This window comes from Chelmon rostratus, chromosome 12 (genome assembly GCF_017976325.1).
Source record: "Chelmon rostratus isolate fCheRos1 chromosome 12, fCheRos1.pri, whole genome shotgun sequence".
NCBI classification, from domain to species: Eukaryota; Metazoa; Chordata; class Actinopteri; order Chaetodontiformes; family Chaetodontidae; genus Chelmon; species Chelmon rostratus.
In genome coordinates, this window is record NC_055669.1 from 7,623,020 (window position 1) to 7,642,886 (window position 19,867).

The following is a 19,867-nucleotide window of genomic DNA, read 5'->3' on the forward strand; positions in this document are numbered from 1 at the left end:
TGTACAGTGTGGTATAAGAAATTTTACTTCAGTAAAGGATCTGAATAATTCCTCCACTGCTGACTATGTAACAGCTCCTCTGACGGTATTTCGGCCACCTTCCCTGCCGCCACGCACAGAAAATGTTGCTGGCTTTTCTCGTGGCTTTCAATCGACTATTTCCAATAATTATTGGTCCTGACTTATGAGAATTTGATGGTGTTTACGACAAACACTACATTTTTATTTATCAAGTCACACTAATCACAGGGTCGGTGGTTCTATCCCCAGCTCCTCCGGTCTGCACATCACAGTGTCTGCGGGCAAGATACTGAGCCCTAAATTGCTCCTGACGCCGTGCCACGGGGGTGTAAATGGGTGAATGTAACATGTGTTGGAAAGCAGTCTGTGGTGGTGGTCGGCATGCAGTCCATTCATCATTCCTAAGCCAGTCCTATGTTTCTCTCCATGACAGTCTTCTTTTGAGTTACTCAGCTCATGCTTTGGATCAGGACCATTTCATACTGTATATGAAGTAAACGAGCCTGTGCCTGTGTCGCCTCTGCTCATTGATGTGAGGACAGACACAAACAGACACAAGCAGAGCACGGTCCTTACTGTTGTAGTGAGAGGTGTTTATAGTAATTCATCTACCCTCACTAATATGAATGGGGTGGACAGAATATCAGAAATACCTCTCAGTATACAAACTACAGCCTCTAGAATGATCATTTTGAATCAACATCTCTCTTTAACACTTTTAACAAAAAGTGAACAATAAAACCTTCATGGAGGTGTGATTAATTTTCAGGACTGTCGTATTAAACTGCTTTGGTTTTAGCTAGATGTACCTAGTAAACTGGCAACTTACTATACTTGCTTTTATCGTAGTTATTTGTTTGCCTGCACAAGAGTGCTTGTGTTAGTTTGGAGAAATTAATGCTGCACGTCCATCAGATGCAATGAACTGGAGCTACAGAGTGTTTTTGTCATTTTCGCTTTAAAAACTGACAGAGCCAATTAATTGTTTCTCAAAATAGTTGCTGATTAATCTTCTGTCAGTTGACAAATTGATAATGAACCATTTGCTTGATTTCTAAACAATACAGTGACCTGCTCGAGTGTTGCAGATTAGTAGTTGTTTTGTCTGGAGTGGGCTGGGGGTGATTAATTAAATGTTCCCCCTAGTGGATATTCAGTTTAATCCCCCAGTTGCATTCGGTGAAAACAAGTATGTTAGCAAAGCTGCTTGCACCACAGCCACTTGTCCACAAAAGTGTGTTTTTGAAAGTAAGAACATAAGAACTCAAAGAATCACTACTGCAGCAACATTCAAATGATCCCTCATCGGCTTCCCACCAAGACGCTTTGCACACACTGTTCAATACACTATCTCTGTCTGTTCAATAGAGGTATCTCCTCTCTTGTGAAGTACAGTAGGTAGAGAAGCTTTATAACTGCACTGTTATGGATGCCAGCAAAGTAGTTGGAGGCACAAGAGTAATTTCTTAATCCAAACTGCACCACCTAATTTGCATTGCAATTCCCCTCTGGTGCTCTCCCTGCCTATTTTTGTGTAATATGATTGCAGGTCACGAAGTTACCAAATAGGCAAAGGCAGGAAAAAAAAATCTGCTTGTGGCCAATGAAATCATCTCATGACCAGTGCAAGGTCACTGCAACTGATGTGGGCCAGCACAAAATTAGGACCCCAGCAGTCACAGTGTGTCACTCTGCCCCTCCTTTTCTCCCTTTCATCTCTCTGCCTCCTTCACTTCCTCTTGATATCTCCATCTCTCTCCAGCTCTACCTCTGTGCCACATAGCCTCCAGCATGCTGCAGCAATACTGTAGCTCTTGAGAGTATCGCTAGATATCTACAGGGGCACATGAGTCATATAATGAATTCAGACCAAGGGTAAAGATGTTGAGACAAGGGAGGGAGCCGCTGATTATCTAACCAAAGACTGTGTGTGTGTGTGTGTGTGTGTGTGTGTGTGTGAAGCAGTCACCCAAGATGCTGCTTTCGAATGTTATTTTGGCATCTTTGTGGCCAAGGCTAATTGATGAAAAGATACTGGACAGATGGTCTTTGGGTCTGGAAATCTGATGCCTTTGATGACCAGGGTTTGGTTGAATCATGACTCATCAGAGCAAAAGGATCAACTCTTCAAACAACGTGGTTGTACCTACAGTCCTCAGACAGAGCAGCGGATTAGTGGTTAACCAAATGCAAATAACATGCGTCTAATTTGATCATTAGAATCTCGATTTCTGTTGAAATATCAAGTGAAACACCAAATTATGTGGAATTACGGGAGTAAAGGGTAATTGCTGTGAAAAACTATGTGTTGAATGTGTTTCTTTTTGTCAAGGTTTACATAAGGGCCCTGTTTTCATGCCAGTACACAGCTCATGATGTGCCTTTGTGGTGGCGTTTTCCTGGTGTCCTGTGATGTTTTTTTGCCTCATATTTGCCTCTGAGGTATTTTGGTGACTTGCAATGCAAAAGTGGAAAGAGAAGCACAGTGTGCAGTTGAGCAGTGCACTGTAAAAAAAAAAAAAATAGTGCCCTACAAAGACCTGTTCAGTAATCCACTCTGCAGATGCACCCATGTTTTGCACAATTAGTGTCACTTTAAATGGTGATGCTGCACCTTTATAGGCTTCTCTAAGATCACACTAAAACCTATTACGTATACTTTGTGGCGCTTACTGTGCCGCTCAGGGATGATCAGTCAAGATGGAGAGATGTTCTTACACACCAATCAGAAAGCCTCGTAAGAACGCTACATGTACAGTATGTGGAGATGTGCAGCACAGCAGCTCTGGTGGAGACATCATTTCTGTTAAAATGCATAATATTGTGTACTCTTCCAGATTTACATTCAAGCATTATGTCATATAGCATATATATAGTGTGTTTTGTGATTTTGGTTGGGCCCATTTGAAAAGAGCACAAAACCAAACCGTTACATTCAGCTGTCACCTGGGTAAACCAGAATGAGAGGGACCTGGTCCAGGTGCAGTTCCAGAGTGCTGGCGGTCAAGCTTTTGCCAGTTTTCATGTATCCCGAACTAGCGGAGATAAGACAACTGTTGTGTAATTAATTCATGGTTAATGAACCAGGTAGCAGGTAGTAGCAAGGACTGCACGGTCCTTAGCACCGCGGCATGTTATTGTGTTTGTGGCTGTTTGGGATGAAAAGTCCATTCCATCAGGTACTGTTACTGAGTTCAGTTTTCGTGCTGCATTTGCATGCATTTGCAGTTTAAGTCAAATAGAGCAATTGGGGATTTCAACTAAGGGGGATTATGTGTTGCTATTTAGCCCTCTAAAATCAGCCTGTGGAGCTTTAATCTAATGACATTTTCATGTGTAAATGAAAATTGAAGAGCCTTACATTTTTGAATGCCGACATGTGTTGGTTGTAATACTAGGAAGCATTCAAAGCATGATTTCACACCTTCAGTGAGCAGATTTAGGATTTACATGATGTTCTGGTTCATTCTGAGGCTGTGAGTGACTTCACGGTATCATTAAAGACGCTTCTGAGTTCATTTGAGGAACACATTACTGTGTGTTTGAGGGTGAAGGAGCCAAGCAGTGCCCGCAAGAGCAATAAAACTGAGGCCACAGTTGGCTACATTGAGGGCAATGGACGGCAATAAGAAAGTATGCCGTAATATATTATGTGAACGTTCTGAAATTTGTTCTGGATTTGCATCTACAGTACAAGATTTAGATTATTCAATTATTTCTTCATCATGCTGTGTAACAGCAAATCAAGCAGATTTCTTATATATTTATAGCTAAGTTTATTCTTCATTACACTGACTGTTAATCATTTTAGTATTACAACTAGCTGAATAAAGCTTAGATGTGGTAAAATAGATTATACATATAGCATTATACACTCATGCATGTACATGCTTTACTGTCATGGAGTCAGTACTTCTCTGATCATTCAGCATGACATGAATCTGTCACCATTGTTGAGACAGAGACTGGCAAAATGGAACAGAGTTCATTTGTCCAGCGTTTTTCAGATGTTCCCTGACTGAAGTGCCTGTGACAGGACGAACTCACCGCTCTCACAGCTCCTGTCCTCTGCACCGATAAAGACCTCAATTTCCCATCACAGAGCAGGGGCAGTGAAAAGAGACGACGCTGACAGACACTTACGAGCAAGAGATGAGCTCTGTCTGCCTGTCTTCTCTTTTTACTAAAACCCCACCACCAAGTGTTTGATAGACAGGCTGACGCGTCGTTTAACTGGACAAGGAGCATCTTTTCACAGCATGGACAGCTCAAACATTGGAGCAAATCACAACTGGAAACAGTTTAGAACGCGTTAGGCTGATAATTTGATTAATAATGTGGAGAGCTGCATCCTAAATTTTGTGTGTTCCCTCCAATCTGATGGCTGGTTGTGCAGTGAATGGGGATGAGGAAGTGAGTGCACACCAGTTTGGACCAAACCTACTATTAGATTTGAGTATTAGACTCTTTCAGTTTTTACCAGACAAGCTGCTCACTAACTTTAATCTGTCCCGACTGGTGTTACTGGACGTGGCCGGTCAAAGCCTTTACATGGCATTGTCAGTGGGAGAAGAACAATTCTAAACAGTGCGGCGAGCCAACAAAGCAGAGATAATGTGGTCCTGCTCAAGGAAGTGACAAAGGACGAGAAAAAGAGACGAAGAAGCTGAAGCTGACATATAATAGATATACAAGAGAAAGAGTTCGGGAGGAAGAGAAAGAGAAGGAGAGAAAGTCTGACAAAGACAAAGAGAGAAAGAGAAGTAAACACTATTACTTTCTCTCACCACCTTCGTCATCCATACAAAGAATTGTGTGTGTTGTCCGATGAGGAAAGACAGCAAATAGATAAAGTGTGCAATGGAACAAAAGAAGAAGAGCAAAGTGAAAGAAACTGATGCAAAATTATAGCGAGAGACGGAAGGAAGGAGGACCATATTGTTGTTAGTAGATTTATTGTTGTTCATCTTTGCTCACAGCTGTGTCAGTGCCACACACAAGTCTGCTGAGCAATTTATCAGAGAGGACAGAGCACAGGCATGCTCGTGCACCCACACGCGCACACACACACACACACACACACACACACACACACAAGTCATTGTTTACCTGAGAGGACATGATGCTCACAGAATGGGAGTGAGTTGTAGCTGAAAAAAATAACTCTGGAACCTTTTCTTGCAAACTGTGTGTGTGTGTGTGTGTGTGTGTGTGTGTGTGTGTGTGTGTGTGTGTGTGTGTGTGTGTGTGTGGGTGTGTGAGAGAGTGTGTGAGAGAGAGAGAGAGAGTGTGAGGGAGGCATCCCTGGAGAGAAGGAGCACACTGCCCTCCACACTGTCTCTCCTCATATTCTTCCAGTCAGTCAGTGTTGGACAGTGTGTGAAAAGCCCAACATTGGTCACTTCATGTCACAGCCACGGTGGAGGGAAGAGGCAGGGCCCACATCAAATACCCCGGGAGTCCTCCTCACCTCACCACAGACATCTACTGCCAAATATTTAACGAGCATAATCTTGGCCTGTATTTATTACACATCTCAGAAAGTGAACCTGGGATTAAAGCCACTCCTACCTCAGTATAGAGACTTGATTTATGAAGCTTTCCTCACTCACTTTCAGCGTGATGTTGCTGTTTTATTATACTAACCATTTTTATCGTAGTTGCAGTTTGACATATAACACAGTTGTAAAATTCTAATTGAGAAGATTTCACCACTTCTTTATGTGTAGGCTTTATGTTTGGTTATCTAGGTTGTATGTGTGAAATATGGATAAATATTTTAAATTATGCAATGACATTTACCGATAATAGGCTGCACAGAAACACTGGCAAGTGGCCTTAACAATACATGTATATAGATAACTTGATTCAGCTGTGTGTGTGTGTGTCAGCCCTTTCCAATCACAGTGTGTCACACTGCATATATTAGCGCCACATCCTGCATGTTGACTATGCGCATATGAAATTTATCTTCCACTGTCCATTCAACCATCAGCTACACCTGCTGTTAACTTATGTGTCCTTATAGGTGGGGAGAAATGATTTATGCCACAGTGCATTTCTTAAAGATAGATTTTCTGTCAAAAAACTGAGTAATTAGTGACTGAAGTTTGGTTTATTGCTGCAGAAACTGTTGGTTATGAGACTACTTTGAGGCTCTGGCTCAACTCATTCTGAATGTGGGACCGGTGTCTTCAACACACGAATCCAGTCATTGTGTTTTTTTAAGGTGATCCAGATAAAAGTGTGAATTGAATGGAATTTGTGGTGTGACCATCATAAAATGCAGCTCCGTCAACAAAGACCCAGACCCTGACTTTATGGACGTAAAGTGACAGCACCGATGGTGTGATGTGTGATGCAGCCACTGTTTAGGATTCATAATCATAATTAGCTCTGCTATAAAACAGAACATGTAATAAAGTCCAAAAACAGCTACACAGATGCTTGGATTATATTTTATTGCAGAACTTTATTGCTTGTGGCTTATTTGGACACACAACCGTCACTACATTTCAGTGAAAACGTTTTATAACCCAGGACACTCATTCTGCTCTGCTCAAGCAAACATTGTTTTGAATGCGGTCCAGAGCGTCCTGTCGAAGCAACGACAAAACATTCTCTCTTGTGATGTTTAAATTGCACAAGTCAATATTGTAGATTTGTTGTTTTGGTTATGTTATTCATATGTTATTTGGTTATGTTATTCATATCTGTATCCAGCATCTCAAGACTATGATCGAATTTAGCTTCATTTCCACTGTTGCTGTGGCTGTTGAAATGTTGTTGGGCTGAAGTTGATATTGTAACGATGCCTCAGTGAGATTCTCAGACCTGCTCAGTCAGCTGTGAATGACACAATCCTACATGTATGAGCTTCATATTTTATTATAGCAATGTTGTTAGAAAACATTTGTGGGTAATTGAAATTATCCAACCTTCATTAACTGTTTTGTGGGGTAGCGGAAACAGGGTGGAAACACAACACAACACAAACCTAGTTGCGTATTTACACATCCAGCAGGCTCGGAGCAACATAAGCGTTCATTTGAGTTGTTTCTCTGGCCGGCTGATCAAAGTAAGTCCCATTTTGACTCTCCTTTTAGCTTTGTTTTGGTCTCTTCCAACTCCTGAGGGAATTACTTGCTAAATGTTCCACTATGTGCACTCTGTGCACTCTGATGCACAGCACGTAGTGTACTGTGGAGGTTTTGGAGAGTTTTGCCGAAACAAAGCTCACGAGAGCGGCGAGTGAACCGGAACAGTAACATCGTGGGCTGTGAGCCAAAACAATGAGCTGAAAGATGCTAAAACGCGCCGTAGAGCGGAGGGGAGCTGCACGTAATCATTTGAGGAAAATATAAAGAAGTCTCAATCGATTAGATAAACTCTTCTAGTTTTTGAAATTCATGTTCAACGTGTCACATTCAATAAATCACAAATTTCGAGACCTTTGACATGCTGTCGTCACCATAAACAATGACACTCTTTATATTCTGATGCGCTGTATTGTGGCTATGACTCAGGAGGTGGCGTCAATGTGTAGAGCGCTTTGGATAAAAGTGCTTTCAACGCAGCCATTCATTTACCTTTGTTTGACATAATGAGACAGTAAATGAAAAAAGAGGAAGTGTATATTTTCACTTCATGTCTCTGCTTACGTTGACAGAATACATATGAGCTGCTGCCAGCACTTACTTATCATTCTGTCTGCTTACTTATCAGGGTTAGTTTTGAAAATGCCACCACAGGTGACCCTTCACACTGTAGCCAGTGTTGGAGGTGCACCTCATGTGTGCGGGTGCTGCAGGTTTAGTGAAAGCCCTCCCCGTCCCCACATTGCCTCACCTGTCTGATGGCACACAGCAGCTTCCCATAGCAGAACACGATCACCAGGAACGGCACGATGAGGCAGAAGACAAACAGGCAGATGATGTAAGAGATGTTGTTCGCCGTCTTGGCCGTCCAGTCAACAGAGCAGGTGGTCCCGGGACCCTCTGGGCCGTAGCTGCTCCATCCAAAGAGTGGCGGCATGGTCCAGATGAGGGAGTAGACCCAGGAGAGGGTGATGCCCAGGGAGATCTTGCAGTAGTTGGAGGAGTCCGCCTCAGTGGGGGTCATCATGGTGCTGTAGCGCTCATAGGAGAGGACAGCCAGGGAGATCAGGGACACGATGCCTGCAGGGTAGAAAGAGCACAGACATACATAGGTATCCATTACATGCAGTTTAGGAACAGGAACACAGCACGGAGAACATATCACATTAGCAGTTAACAGAAGTTAAATACAATACTCAAACAAACTGTTTGAGCATGCAGGTGCAGGTGTGCTCTTCCTTTTTATACCCTGGCCACTGTGCCTCACCTTTAATGGGTCTATCAAGTAGAGACCAAAATGCACCGCCAGACAAATGTTCATCTACTCTGGTGAGGAAAACGCGCCCTGTGATATAAAGCCTCATGGCTGTAAAGTGTAAACTGCAGCATAATGTAACCATAGCAAGCGCGGTTGTGGAAACATGTAATATTTCAGCTCACATGCTGGGGGCCCGCAGCAGATACACGCTGTGTTAAATCACAAACGGCGGAAAGACCTGCAGTGTCTCTGCTGGACAGAAGAAATGCAGTGAAACACACCACCGAAGATTTCTAGAAGCTTTCTTATCTTTCTGTAGCCGCTCAATGAACACACACACACACACACACACACACACACACTGTATGTCAATATTTCTACGTCTTGCTTTCTCAGTATCTCAGAGGCAGAGCAGCAGGAGCCAGTGTTCACGCTGACCCCTCAGCCTTTTGATCCTGTTTGCTGTTTGTTTTGAAGCCATTACGATCTAAGAGGCAATCCTTCATGCCCATTGATTTTAAGCGGCGGTTGAAGCGGACCTGAACTGGACGCTCCTGTAAGAGGGCGGTCCAGGCTTTTCATCGAGGTGCCAACGCCACGGATGCCGAATGGCACCGTGAATGAATGAAGGGGGAAAAGTTAAAGAAAGTACAAGAAGATGGAGAGAAGTTTTTAGCTGTGTGATTGACGATGATGCTTTCACAGAATGTCTTTGCGTCTGTGTGCGAATGCATTGACCGCCCTGTATATAGCACTGCTGCTGACTCTCTTTGGCACAGAATGCTATGCTCGTCTGTTGCCCGCAGATATTGTGCTCATGTTGCTTTTCCTGCTTACACTGCTTAGCTCTGGGTTTTTATTAGCTCTGTTACTTAGAAAGTAAACACAGTTTTACAACAACCCACTTGTGTTTCTGTTTGATCTGGGCTCACAGACTCATAGCAACCAAACACATTTCACATATATTTTGACAGAGAATGCTTTCAGCCCGGCTCATTGCTACCCTGTCGCATCTGGCCTGTGATTTTTCCCTCTGTTGTTCTCTGTCTGCACTCTGCTCAGTTTCAGATGAAACAGTAGGGGAACTGTCTTCTCACAACGGGTAGACCGGCTGATCTCATCTTTAAGCTGAAATCGTTGTGATAGTGTTTACAGGCAGGTGTCATCAGCGATCACTGGTATAGTGCAATAGCAACACTTGTTACCTTGAACCAGAAACTGAGAGAAGTAGCCTTTGTTCCAGTATGTTTTAGAGCAGAAAGCACACGCAGGCAGAATTCATTTTGGACGAGTTCTGATTGGTTAATGAGTTGTTACAGTTTCTGTCAAAGTCACAGAAAGAACTCTTCTCTGATTGGCTGGGAGGTTGTGCTTCAGTTTGTACATATATTAAGCTGCAGGAAATCAAAGGTACACTGCAGTGGTTACTAATTGCAAACAGTTTGTTTAGAAGTTGAAACTGTTGTTTCAGTCGCTTCGGTTGTCAGAAAAATGTTGGCTAAAACTTGTCCTAAAGGTGCTCAGAATAATGCATACTGATATCTACACTTCCAACTAAGCTCACTCCATCTGCAGAGGCCGTGTTATACGATCAGAAGCTCTGGAACAAGTAAGTGGCCCTTTCAGTTTTGTCAGCCTAACAAAATGCCAGAAACGATATTTTCTGACTTTACAAATGTAGTTTTGTGTCTAAAGCTCACAAAACCTGAACCGTAGCGATGGCAGATGAGCAAAGGGTCATGAGAAAGCTTTTCGGGTGTCCTGACAAAGGTTGTCTTTTTGCTGAGAGGGCCATGCACATGGGTTGTTTTTGGAGGCAATGGCAAATTACATATTTTGTTATTTAGTTTAGAAAGCTTGTTAAGAAATGGATGATGCTTTGGATAAAGCCTCTCTGTTTGCCTGTGTTAAGGAGCCAGTGTGTGTAGGGATGCATCAGTCCAGTGTTGTCTCTCCTAATAGCATCTCCAACACCACAACCCATCTGCTGATATGAAGAATTGTTATGTGAGGCGACATGAGCCCAGGGTTTGAACCTGTACCAAGAGTCTGCAGCTTGACATGACTGAACAAATGCAACCGCAAGAACGATGAATTTGAAAATGACATTCACAAAGAAAGCTGTTTTTAATCTGGCCAATACCTGAACCGTTTAATAAGGTCAGCATCAGATCCACTGATCCAGTGTATTGGATACCTGATGGCATGAGCAAGATACGCTCATAGATACCCTGATAAATGAAAGAACTGACAGGAAGAGCGAGAGGCAGAGACTGCTGCAGCAATAAGAAATGATGAGATGACAGACTGATATCATCTATTACAAATGTCCCCAATGTCCATTAACCAGATCTGAGTGAGGAGCCAAATCAAATCACACTTTATCAAAATTGCAAAAGCTAATCAGCAACTCTCCTCCATGGCTCACACACAAAGGCATCAAAATGTATTACTGCCAGCCACCTCCTGCCCTCAGGCGCTACAAAAGTGTTGTAAGACAAGATAAGATAATAAAGTAAGAGTCCTTTATTAATCCCAGTGTTACAGCAGCAAAGGGGATAGTGCAATAATAAGAAGCATCAGTGAAAATGATTAGACTGATACATAAGTAAACAATATGAGTAAAACAAGGCAATGCTTGAAATGATTATGATTCATCACTTTTAATATTAAAACATATTACATATATATACAAACGTATTACACCAGCTGATCCCACCACATGTCCACCTTCTTGATGATAGCAGCTCTTCCTCTCATTTAGACGGTACATGAGTGACAAGGGAATCTAATTTATTCGAGATAATGCAAAGACACCCGCACAACTTCATAGCATCTGAGCTGAGACTTCACCCTCCATCCATCCTCCGGTCCTCTGGCAGGATCAAAGGCAGCGGCTGAATCTAATATTCCAAAATGAAACATCTTGTGATCTGATAATGTCTGAAATAAAACAAAGGAGCATCGTTGTTCTGCATCTGTCATAGTTGTCTGTTAGACAGCATCTGTTTCGCTGTTGCTCGTCTGATACTGTGTATCCAGGAAAAGACAGTTTGAATGAAAAACACAGGATTGACTAAAGCTGTGTTTGCGCTATAAATCCCATCCCTGTGTCTCATCTCAGTCATCGCAGGTGCACAGAGCTACTGTGACACCACTAACAGGTAAAAAACAAAAGGAAAGTCTGCATCAGATAGCAAATGTCTGGCTAGCATTAAGGATGACAGCTTTGGCAAGTCGCTCTCGGTGTCTGAAGACAATTATTCACACTAATGCCCGACGAAAACCAGATAGCCTTCAAACACAACATATTTTTGCCTCTGTGTTAAGAGTCCCTGATTCACGATTTATTACAAGGCCTCATTAGCTGGCTCACTCGCTCTGACCTTTATGGCGGAGCGCTGTTGTTCTGCTTCCTTTCTCCCTGCTGAGACTTCTTCTTACCGTCATAGCAAATTAACATCACTCAGGGCAGATGTTGCCTGTGCCAGGGTGATGCACATGTACACCGATCAGCCACAACATTAAAACCACCTGCTGAATAGTGTGTAGGTCTCCCTTGTGCAGCGGAAACAGCTCCGACCCATCGAGGCACGGAGCCAGGAGCTTTGAAGGTATCCTACTTTATCTGGTACCAAGACATTAGCAGCAGGTCCTGTGAGTTGCAAGGTGGGGCCTCCGTGGATCGGACCTGTTCCTGCGCATGCTCCATTGGAATGAGATGGAGGGAATTTGGAGGCTGAGTCCACACTCTATGAATACTACATTACTGAACAATTTTTGCAGTGTGGCAGGGCGCATTGTCCTGATGAAAGAGGCCACTGCCATCAGGGAATACCATTACTATGAATGGGGTGGACTTGGTCTGCAACAGTATTTAGGTAGGTGGTACATCAAAGTAACATCCACCTGAACACCAGGATCCAGGGTTTCCCAGCAGAGCATTGCATTTAGTGAAATTATCAACGTTATGTCGGGGCTGATCGGTGTTTATGTATTTCCTCTACACATGTCCATCTATTTCTGTGGCTGTGCCTGTGCCTGTTTGTGTGTGTGCAGGAGGGCAATCTTCCTTCAGTATGCAGGGAGTGGGCACAGGAGTGCAAGGTTAATCCAGTGACTGCGTGCAGAGTCCACTCGAAGCAGAGGGAGGCAGCCAACAGTATGCAGGAACACGCACGCCTGGTGTCAAATAAAGAGAGAAAAAAGATCCTCTCCTGCTCCTCCTCAGTATAATGGAAGACAATATAAGTTGAGTGAGATGGAGAGGTGAAGCAGCTAAATGGGTGCCAGGGGGCGGATGGCAAAGCAAAAAGTAGTAGTTGAGTGTGTATTTGCACACGCGTGTCTCCACAAATCGTCCTCGCTTTGTGCTCTTGACATAAAGCCAAAGCAGTGGATCTTCAATTGTTCAGCCATTCAAGAATGTAAGATTTTATAGGCAAGAAGCGAGCGAGCAAAAAGTCTAAATCGATGTGAAGAGGGAGCAGGAATACAATGTCCAAACACCGAGCTAACAATGCCTTTTGTCATTGACAGTGATGCCCTCTAATTTGGAAGAACATCGATCATTCAGAAAAGCTTTATAGATATTTGGTGAAGACAGACACAGTCACTTTGTCAAAGGTGCGCCCAACATTATTCATGTGAAAAATCAATTTCACTTTTCCTTTCGCTGACCCTCCCTCACTCTTTCCTTCACTCTGTTTTTATGAGCCCATTGAGGAATTACTCATCCATAACCAATGAAGGCTCTAATGATGTCTGCGAGCCATATCTCTCTCTCCCTCCCTCCCTCTCCCTGTCTGTCTTCCTGCTCTGTTTTAGCTTGTAGAAGCTCTGTCCTGTCAGACAGATTTTAATAAATTGGCTCCTTGTGGATGTCAGTGTTACACATCTTCAGATGGTGCTTAATCTCATCATAACACCAGGGTTAGCCAGACGGTTGATACGATCAGAGTACATCCTGAGAAATGGCTCGCTTTATTCTCCACGATGTGACTCAAATGAAGTAATCCTGTTTTGGAAAGTGGCAACTCATCCCAGAGGAAGAGGAAGTAGTGCTCAGGAGTCTGTTTTCAATTTAAAAGTTTGACAGATTCAAGAGGCACTTGAGCAAAGGAAAATTCAATTTCGTTAACTGTACTGTGTGAAAATATTGCAGTGGATCTGGGAAAGTAACAAGGCGGCTCGGTGACAAAAGCCAGGAAGGGAAAAGTCTGCTGGACTCACTGCTTAAATCTGGCTTACAACGTCTAGTGTTCGGAAATCTTTAAATCCTTCCTCTGCTACCAAATGAATTCATTTACTGTCCTACCAGGCGCACGACCACGAGCCCGGTGGGTCAGGAAGCACCATAGACGTCACCTGCAAAATGTCACTCACGACACAAATCGATTGCTGTGGGATGCAGAAAGACAACAAAGCGGTGCAAACGCCAGAATAACTGAGGGGATGCAGCACGACCCCCAAAAGACCCGGAACAACTATGAAGAGACACAACAAAGTGACGGAAAACAACCACAAAGGGGATGCAAAAGGACCCCAAAGAGTCACAGAACAACTACAAAGAGACGTAGCTGACATACAAAGAGTCTCTTTGTCTCTTTGAGTCTGGGTGTTTTGCCCCTGTTTGAGGGCTTGTTCAGGGGCCCGTTGTCCCACAGTCCACCCGAGCTCAGCTGTCAGTATGGAAATACGCAGTCCCACGAGTCACAGAGGTGCAGACAACCGCCAAACACAAAATCTGCCTCTATCTTTTGTATCAGATGCTTTTCTTTCCCCCCAGTTGGGTAACATCAGTTGGACTCTGAAGCAGGTGGCTAAGCAGCTCCTCTAGATAAGGACAAATGTCTGAAATGTTTAGTTACAACAGGTATCAGAAGCCCTGACATTTGGCTAGTGTATTGCTGAGATTGTGGGTGACTACCAATAGCTGCCGCCCTTTAAGAAAGGCTTTAACCATCAGGATATTCGATGCACCGGAGTGAGCGAAAGGAAACCCCATTTGTGCAAGATTTATGAGCCCTTTACCCAAACCTCATCAGACTAAAGCTACAGCCGCTGACTGCGGACGTCCAGCGTGAAATGTGCAGTCAACGTGCAGTTGCAAAGGGAGGCGGCGGTCTCTCTTTCTGAGAAGCTCTAAATATTTTATCAAGCGAAAAGCCATTCACAAAGTTGGCATGTTTTTATTCCAATATCCCATGAACTTCAGGAATTCATTTGTAAAAGAAGATGAGCGTGAATGTAAGCGGCTATGATTCATTTATGTGGGCTGTATTGAGAGCGGCACAGTAATGAAAACATGATGAATTATTAAATGACAGTTGTCATTCCCATAGCTTGACACATTTTTCACTTCACGCTGTGGATTTCGGGTGATATGCATAAAGACTGAAGTTTCTGACATCTGATCTTAGCCAGATTCGCTCAGTCGTGGTGTTCAGCGTGAACATGAAGAGCTCCCAGGGCTTGTGAGTCCGACTGCAAGCGGAAAAATATACAGTATATTGAGTTTTAAAATGATGTATGCCAACTACGTCTCCTCTCCTGCCCGTTTTTCTCTCAAAATCCTGCAGCAGCTAGTTTAAGAGGTAGGTTTCAAATCATAAACTGGCCAGTATTCCTTGAACTATGGACAGCAGGAGCGTTCATAACATCCAGCAGTGCAAATGCTTTAACACTGTGTGGACATCAGAGAAACTAGTGTTTTAGTGCCGCCTGGTCTTCAAACGTTGCTTAGAAGACTTGGGAAGCCTTTGAAGCAATTAGTGACACTGATAAGGACGTGTATTCATTAGAGATCTTTGAATCAGACTCCTGGTGACAGCAGAGCATTTTGGTTTAAAACGCTCATTCTGCAAATGAGGAGAAGCATGTTTCTGTCTTTTCTGTTAGCTGAGCACAAAACTCCTTATTTGCAACTTTTCTATATAGCACCCCTGGCCCGTCCAAAAATAAACACTAAGCTTTTTCTTTCTGGCCCAGCGTCCCAGCCTGGCCCGGGTCCAGGTGAGCCCGGTTGTGCCTTCTTCTCACCTGCATCGTTGCGCCCTTTTGCGTCCAGAGCAAAGGTCGACCAGCGTCTCCTCTCACATTACGGATTTCCCCGGGGTGACTTTAGCTGCAAATGCTGCTGACGCCCCCGCCGTAGTCTGCTCCGCGGACCGGGACCGCGTCCCCGCAGCCCCCGCAGACCTGCACGGGCAGCTAAATGAGCAGTGATGAGGCTTCCTCGCCTCGGGCACAGTCGCTCAACTATATTCTAACAAGCATTTAACGGCCATTTAATAGCAGGTCGCGCACTGTTTTATACGAGCGCCTCCCAGGTCAGGGACAGTGTGACAGCGCTTCAGAGTTCCTAATGACATTGAACAAATGGCTGAACTCCGAGGGAGCGCTGAGCACCAAATATGCTTCCCTAAATACCCCCGGCGATCTTATTCTGTGGACGCGCAGCTTTGGAAGTGATTCAACAGTTTGTCAGCCGGAGATAATGACCCGTCCGGCACCGTGAGGAGCCAGGACCGCTTTTCAGCAGCCGTCACCTGCAGAAGCTGCGCATCTGCATGTGCAGGCTCGGATGGAAGTCAATGATCCGCAGCGTCGCTCTTCTTGCCGCGCTGAATGCGCCTCGAGCCTGTGGTTTTTAGCACAAGCTGCACCTTTACCTCAGCGATCTCTGCGCTGACACACTGCACACACCCAAAATGAAAGAAAAGGCAGGAACAGCTCGGCAGACAGAAAAGACGTCCAGATGCAAAGGCATGCAAACCGGATCAGCTGGCCCATTAATAGGTTTGATGTTGTCGCATTTGGCGCATAAGCAATGACCATTTCCCCATTATTCAATTCACACGGGCTGCGCGGATTTTCAGGCTTTTCTCTGAAAGTTTCACGCGACCAGAAAGACGCACCGCGCACATCACGGCGGCCGGTACGAGCAAAGACCCACAAATATGTGTCTCATTTTTCAAAATCCTCAATTTCGACCCCAGATATGAAGCTGAACAGCATCTAATCTACCAAAGGCAGCGCTCTGGGAAGGATCCGCGCTCACAGCACACCATCCCTCTCAACCTCATCCGACAAAAAAATATACAGCAATCCACAGATGTGACAGAAAGACGCAAACAAAACGTACACATGAACATCGCCGCTTTCTACTCACCAAAGAGGGAGTTGGCGAAGCCGTACCACACGCAGCCCCCTTCTCCTATGAGCCACCTTCCCTGCGTGCTGGCCGCGAAGCTGAACGGAGTCCCCAGTACGCACACCAGCAGGTCGCTGATGGAAATGTTAATCAGGAGCAGGTTGATGGGCGACCGCAGCATCTTGTAGCGGCAGAAGAGCACGAGCACGAGGAGGTTGTTCATAAGTCCGAAAGTGCCGATGAAGCCCAGGCACACGGCCACGATCAGGTTTCCTGTCGGGGTGAGGGTGGTCCGGTATGAGCCTCCCCCCAGGTGCCCTTCCGCGGCTCCGGCGCACAGAGCGCTGTTGACCCCTGCGCAGCCGCTCAGGCTCACGTTGGACACGATCATCGCGGTCCAGTGGCACGGCGGTGGCACACTGGGCGGCCACGGTGCACTGAACGGCAGCTAATTTGTCGGTGGCATTTTTTTTAAACTGTGTGTAGAAATCTAATGCACAGACAAGCTGTCGCTCGGAGCCACTTGTTGCTGTAAAAGAAATGACAAGTGGAAAAAAGTCGAGCCAAACAGAAATGAGGGGTACTAAAAAGTTTGTTTTGTTGGGGATGTCAAAACTTTGTGTCTCGGCTCAGGGGGAGGGGAGGGTGTTCGGGAAAAAAAGTGGGAATAGTCTTTGCTCCACCGTGTGGCAGCCTGTAAAGCACACTCTCACTCTGTCCAGACACGCTCCTGTCTCTCGCACAGACACCTTCCCTCTCTGGCCGTGTTTAAATCACGGTTGCCCGCTCCAGCAGCTGACGTCTGGGTGGAGGAGGGGGGCGGTGGAGGAGGGGGGCGGAGCACAGCACGCTGGGGAAGAGAGCAGCGTGGACACCGATCGGACCGTCACCATGCGGCTCAGGCGCAGCGCTGCGCTCGGAGCTGCGCGCCTTCAGCTCTCAGGAGCTGTCCTCTGTCTCCCGGTGCCGAGCGCGGACTGATGCGCGGCGCTGTCCGCGGTGCTGAACACGCTGTCTGAGGCGCCCCACTCATCAACTGTGTATTCTTGCCTGTCCTGCATTTTAATCGCAGTTTTGATGCAAATAAACATGATTTAAGAGGCGGAGGCTGCGAGGATTAATTTGCTCGATTCAGGTCATAAATACAGCATTAAAAAATGAACTCAGGACCATTTACCACACAAATGGCAGCAAGGTCTAATTTATAACATGCGTTTAGGTAAGTTAATGACGCACACAGGTCAAACTTAATGAAGAGTTTTGAGTTATAGCCTCTATAGCCGTCTTTAGTTTATTTTAAGATGAAGCACTTTGTTCATTATTTGGAACAGAGGGAAGTCTTGGCACAGGGAAACAAGGCGTTTACTCATCCAGATTTAGCCACACACACACACACACACACACACACAGCAGGCTCAATCACTCCCATGTCAAAGATGAGATTTCCAGGCGACTCCATTTGGTGTTGTCTGAGACCAGAAGGTGGTGATGAGGTCACTCCGGAGCGCTGTGCAACACTTGGTGCAGCAGAAGTAAACTCTGCATGACTCTGGGCTGTCACAGATATCCAGATGTTAGGATCTTTGGCATGCTTTTTTTCCCCCACAGAGGAAATCAATCTAAGTAGATTTTCCATTGTCCGATGGCTCTCTTTTCTGTTTTGGTTCATTCGATCTGTGAAATTTAATCATCATTTTTTCCATCTGTCAGCACTGAAAACATATACTCCAGAGATGGCAGCTTCAGACTGGAATAATGAGGAGCAGCGAAATGCTGAAACATGATGAGCGCCAGGCATCTGCATCTCGTGGTGTCCATATATTGTACCACAGGCGGAGAGAAGCAGCAGTCCTTGTTTGCAGATAGATGCACACTCTGTTACTGAACCTCGGCTTTCCTCCAAGTCTGAAAGGCATAATCTGGACGAACTACCAGGTCCACTGCAGTGCTGAAGTAAACTCTTATTTGTTGCCTACTTTACATGGCTGACAGATAAAGTGCTACCAACTGACTTTTTTTTATTTGCGGAAGAGAACAGCACGTCCTAATTTTAATAAGGCAGTTTCATATTAAGAATGTCTTGTTCAGTTTTTAAAGTGCGAGTAAGCAGATATAAAGGTGCTCTAATAACTTCCGAAGAGAACAGTTTGCATCTGGCAGCAGGTAACGCAGAAGTTCAAGTTTGGGTGCTCTTCTGCTGCTGTACAATGCAGCACAGACTGCAACGATATGATGCCCCCACCCCCCAAAAAAAGAAACAAAACTGGAGCAGAGGTTTAAAATGTCAGCAATTAGATGGTAATTAAAAGAAAATCCTCTTGGTCAAGCGCTGGCATTTGGTGTTAAAGCAATGCTCTTAATTACACGGGTAAAAATGTGCCCTCTGCAACACTTGACTTTGCACGCTGAGGGAAAGTTCCAGAATCAGATGGGAAACTTGCTCTTCCCCTTCATGGTCTGCTCTAATCCCTCCTCACCAAACAGCCCCCTGTCACAGTGGAGCAAGGTAATTACCCATGAAAACCGTACCATGACATTTACTCTGACATCTTCCGCATACAGTCCTACCTGTAATTGGGTTGAATTAAGACACTTGGGTTCTATAGTGAATACCACCCCCATTTAATCATCTCGGTGGGACTGGGCAGCTGGTATTTAGTTGGATTTCTAGGTCAGCTTGGTGGCTGTTCAGGAAGATAAAGTACAAATGGGGTTAGAAGGTCAACACAGAGAATGCTGTTTTATGGTTATTATCCCATGTATTTGATTTGTTATGGACTGTTATTACCATATTAATTCAGTCTTGTTTTTGATATTGTCCTGAAGAGCTGCCCTGTCTCGTTTCTTAACCCCACCGTGAGATAGATGAACTGGTACATTTATTAATAACCGGCATGACTATTACATGAAAGGGCTTTGCTCCCCTCCAGGGCTGCATGTCTAAAGGCACCTTGATTCATTCTGCTCAGAACTAAAGAGTCACATGTCTGCCACCATGAGAGGTCCCATCTGGACCAACTTACTGCTACAAGAGTGAACATTTAAACAGTAATGAGATAAATTGGCACTCTGGCGGCTGGTCAGTCAATGGTGTCATTGAAGAGCACTATGTTTCTGCATGTATTACCTTGTTTATTGTGATGATGTCGTCTCCTGTGCTTTCCCGCAGCCAAATCTGAAATTGCAGATCAAGATCTGAGCCCAAAATTAAGTTAGAGGACAGCCACATATTCAGCCCCTAATTTGATTTTATGAGCCCCCCCAAAGGACCAAGCGCAGGTCATCGTTTCTCTGTTGAGGATATCAAGTTATCCCGCTGCTCCAAACTTTGCCTCC

General features: G+C 44.8%; 1 protein-coding gene across 1 annotated transcript in view; it reads right to left on the bottom strand.

Moving 5' to 3' along the window:
• The window catches only part of LOC121615249 (vertebrate ancient opsin-like), a 62,419-nt gene extending 45,497 nt beyond the window's left edge, over positions 1 to 16,922 (bottom strand). Inside the window, exons 1-2 of the mRNA XM_041949519.1 lie at positions 16,550 to 16,922; positions 7,870 to 8,198 (exon numbers count right to left, since the gene is read on the bottom strand). Coding sequence (XP_041805453.1) covers positions 7,870 to 8,198; positions 16,550 to 16,922 — 702 coding nt within the window. The remainder of the gene's footprint in view (positions 1 to 7,869; positions 8,199 to 16,549) is intronic.
• Positions 16,923 to 19,867: the final 2,945 nt, after the last annotated feature.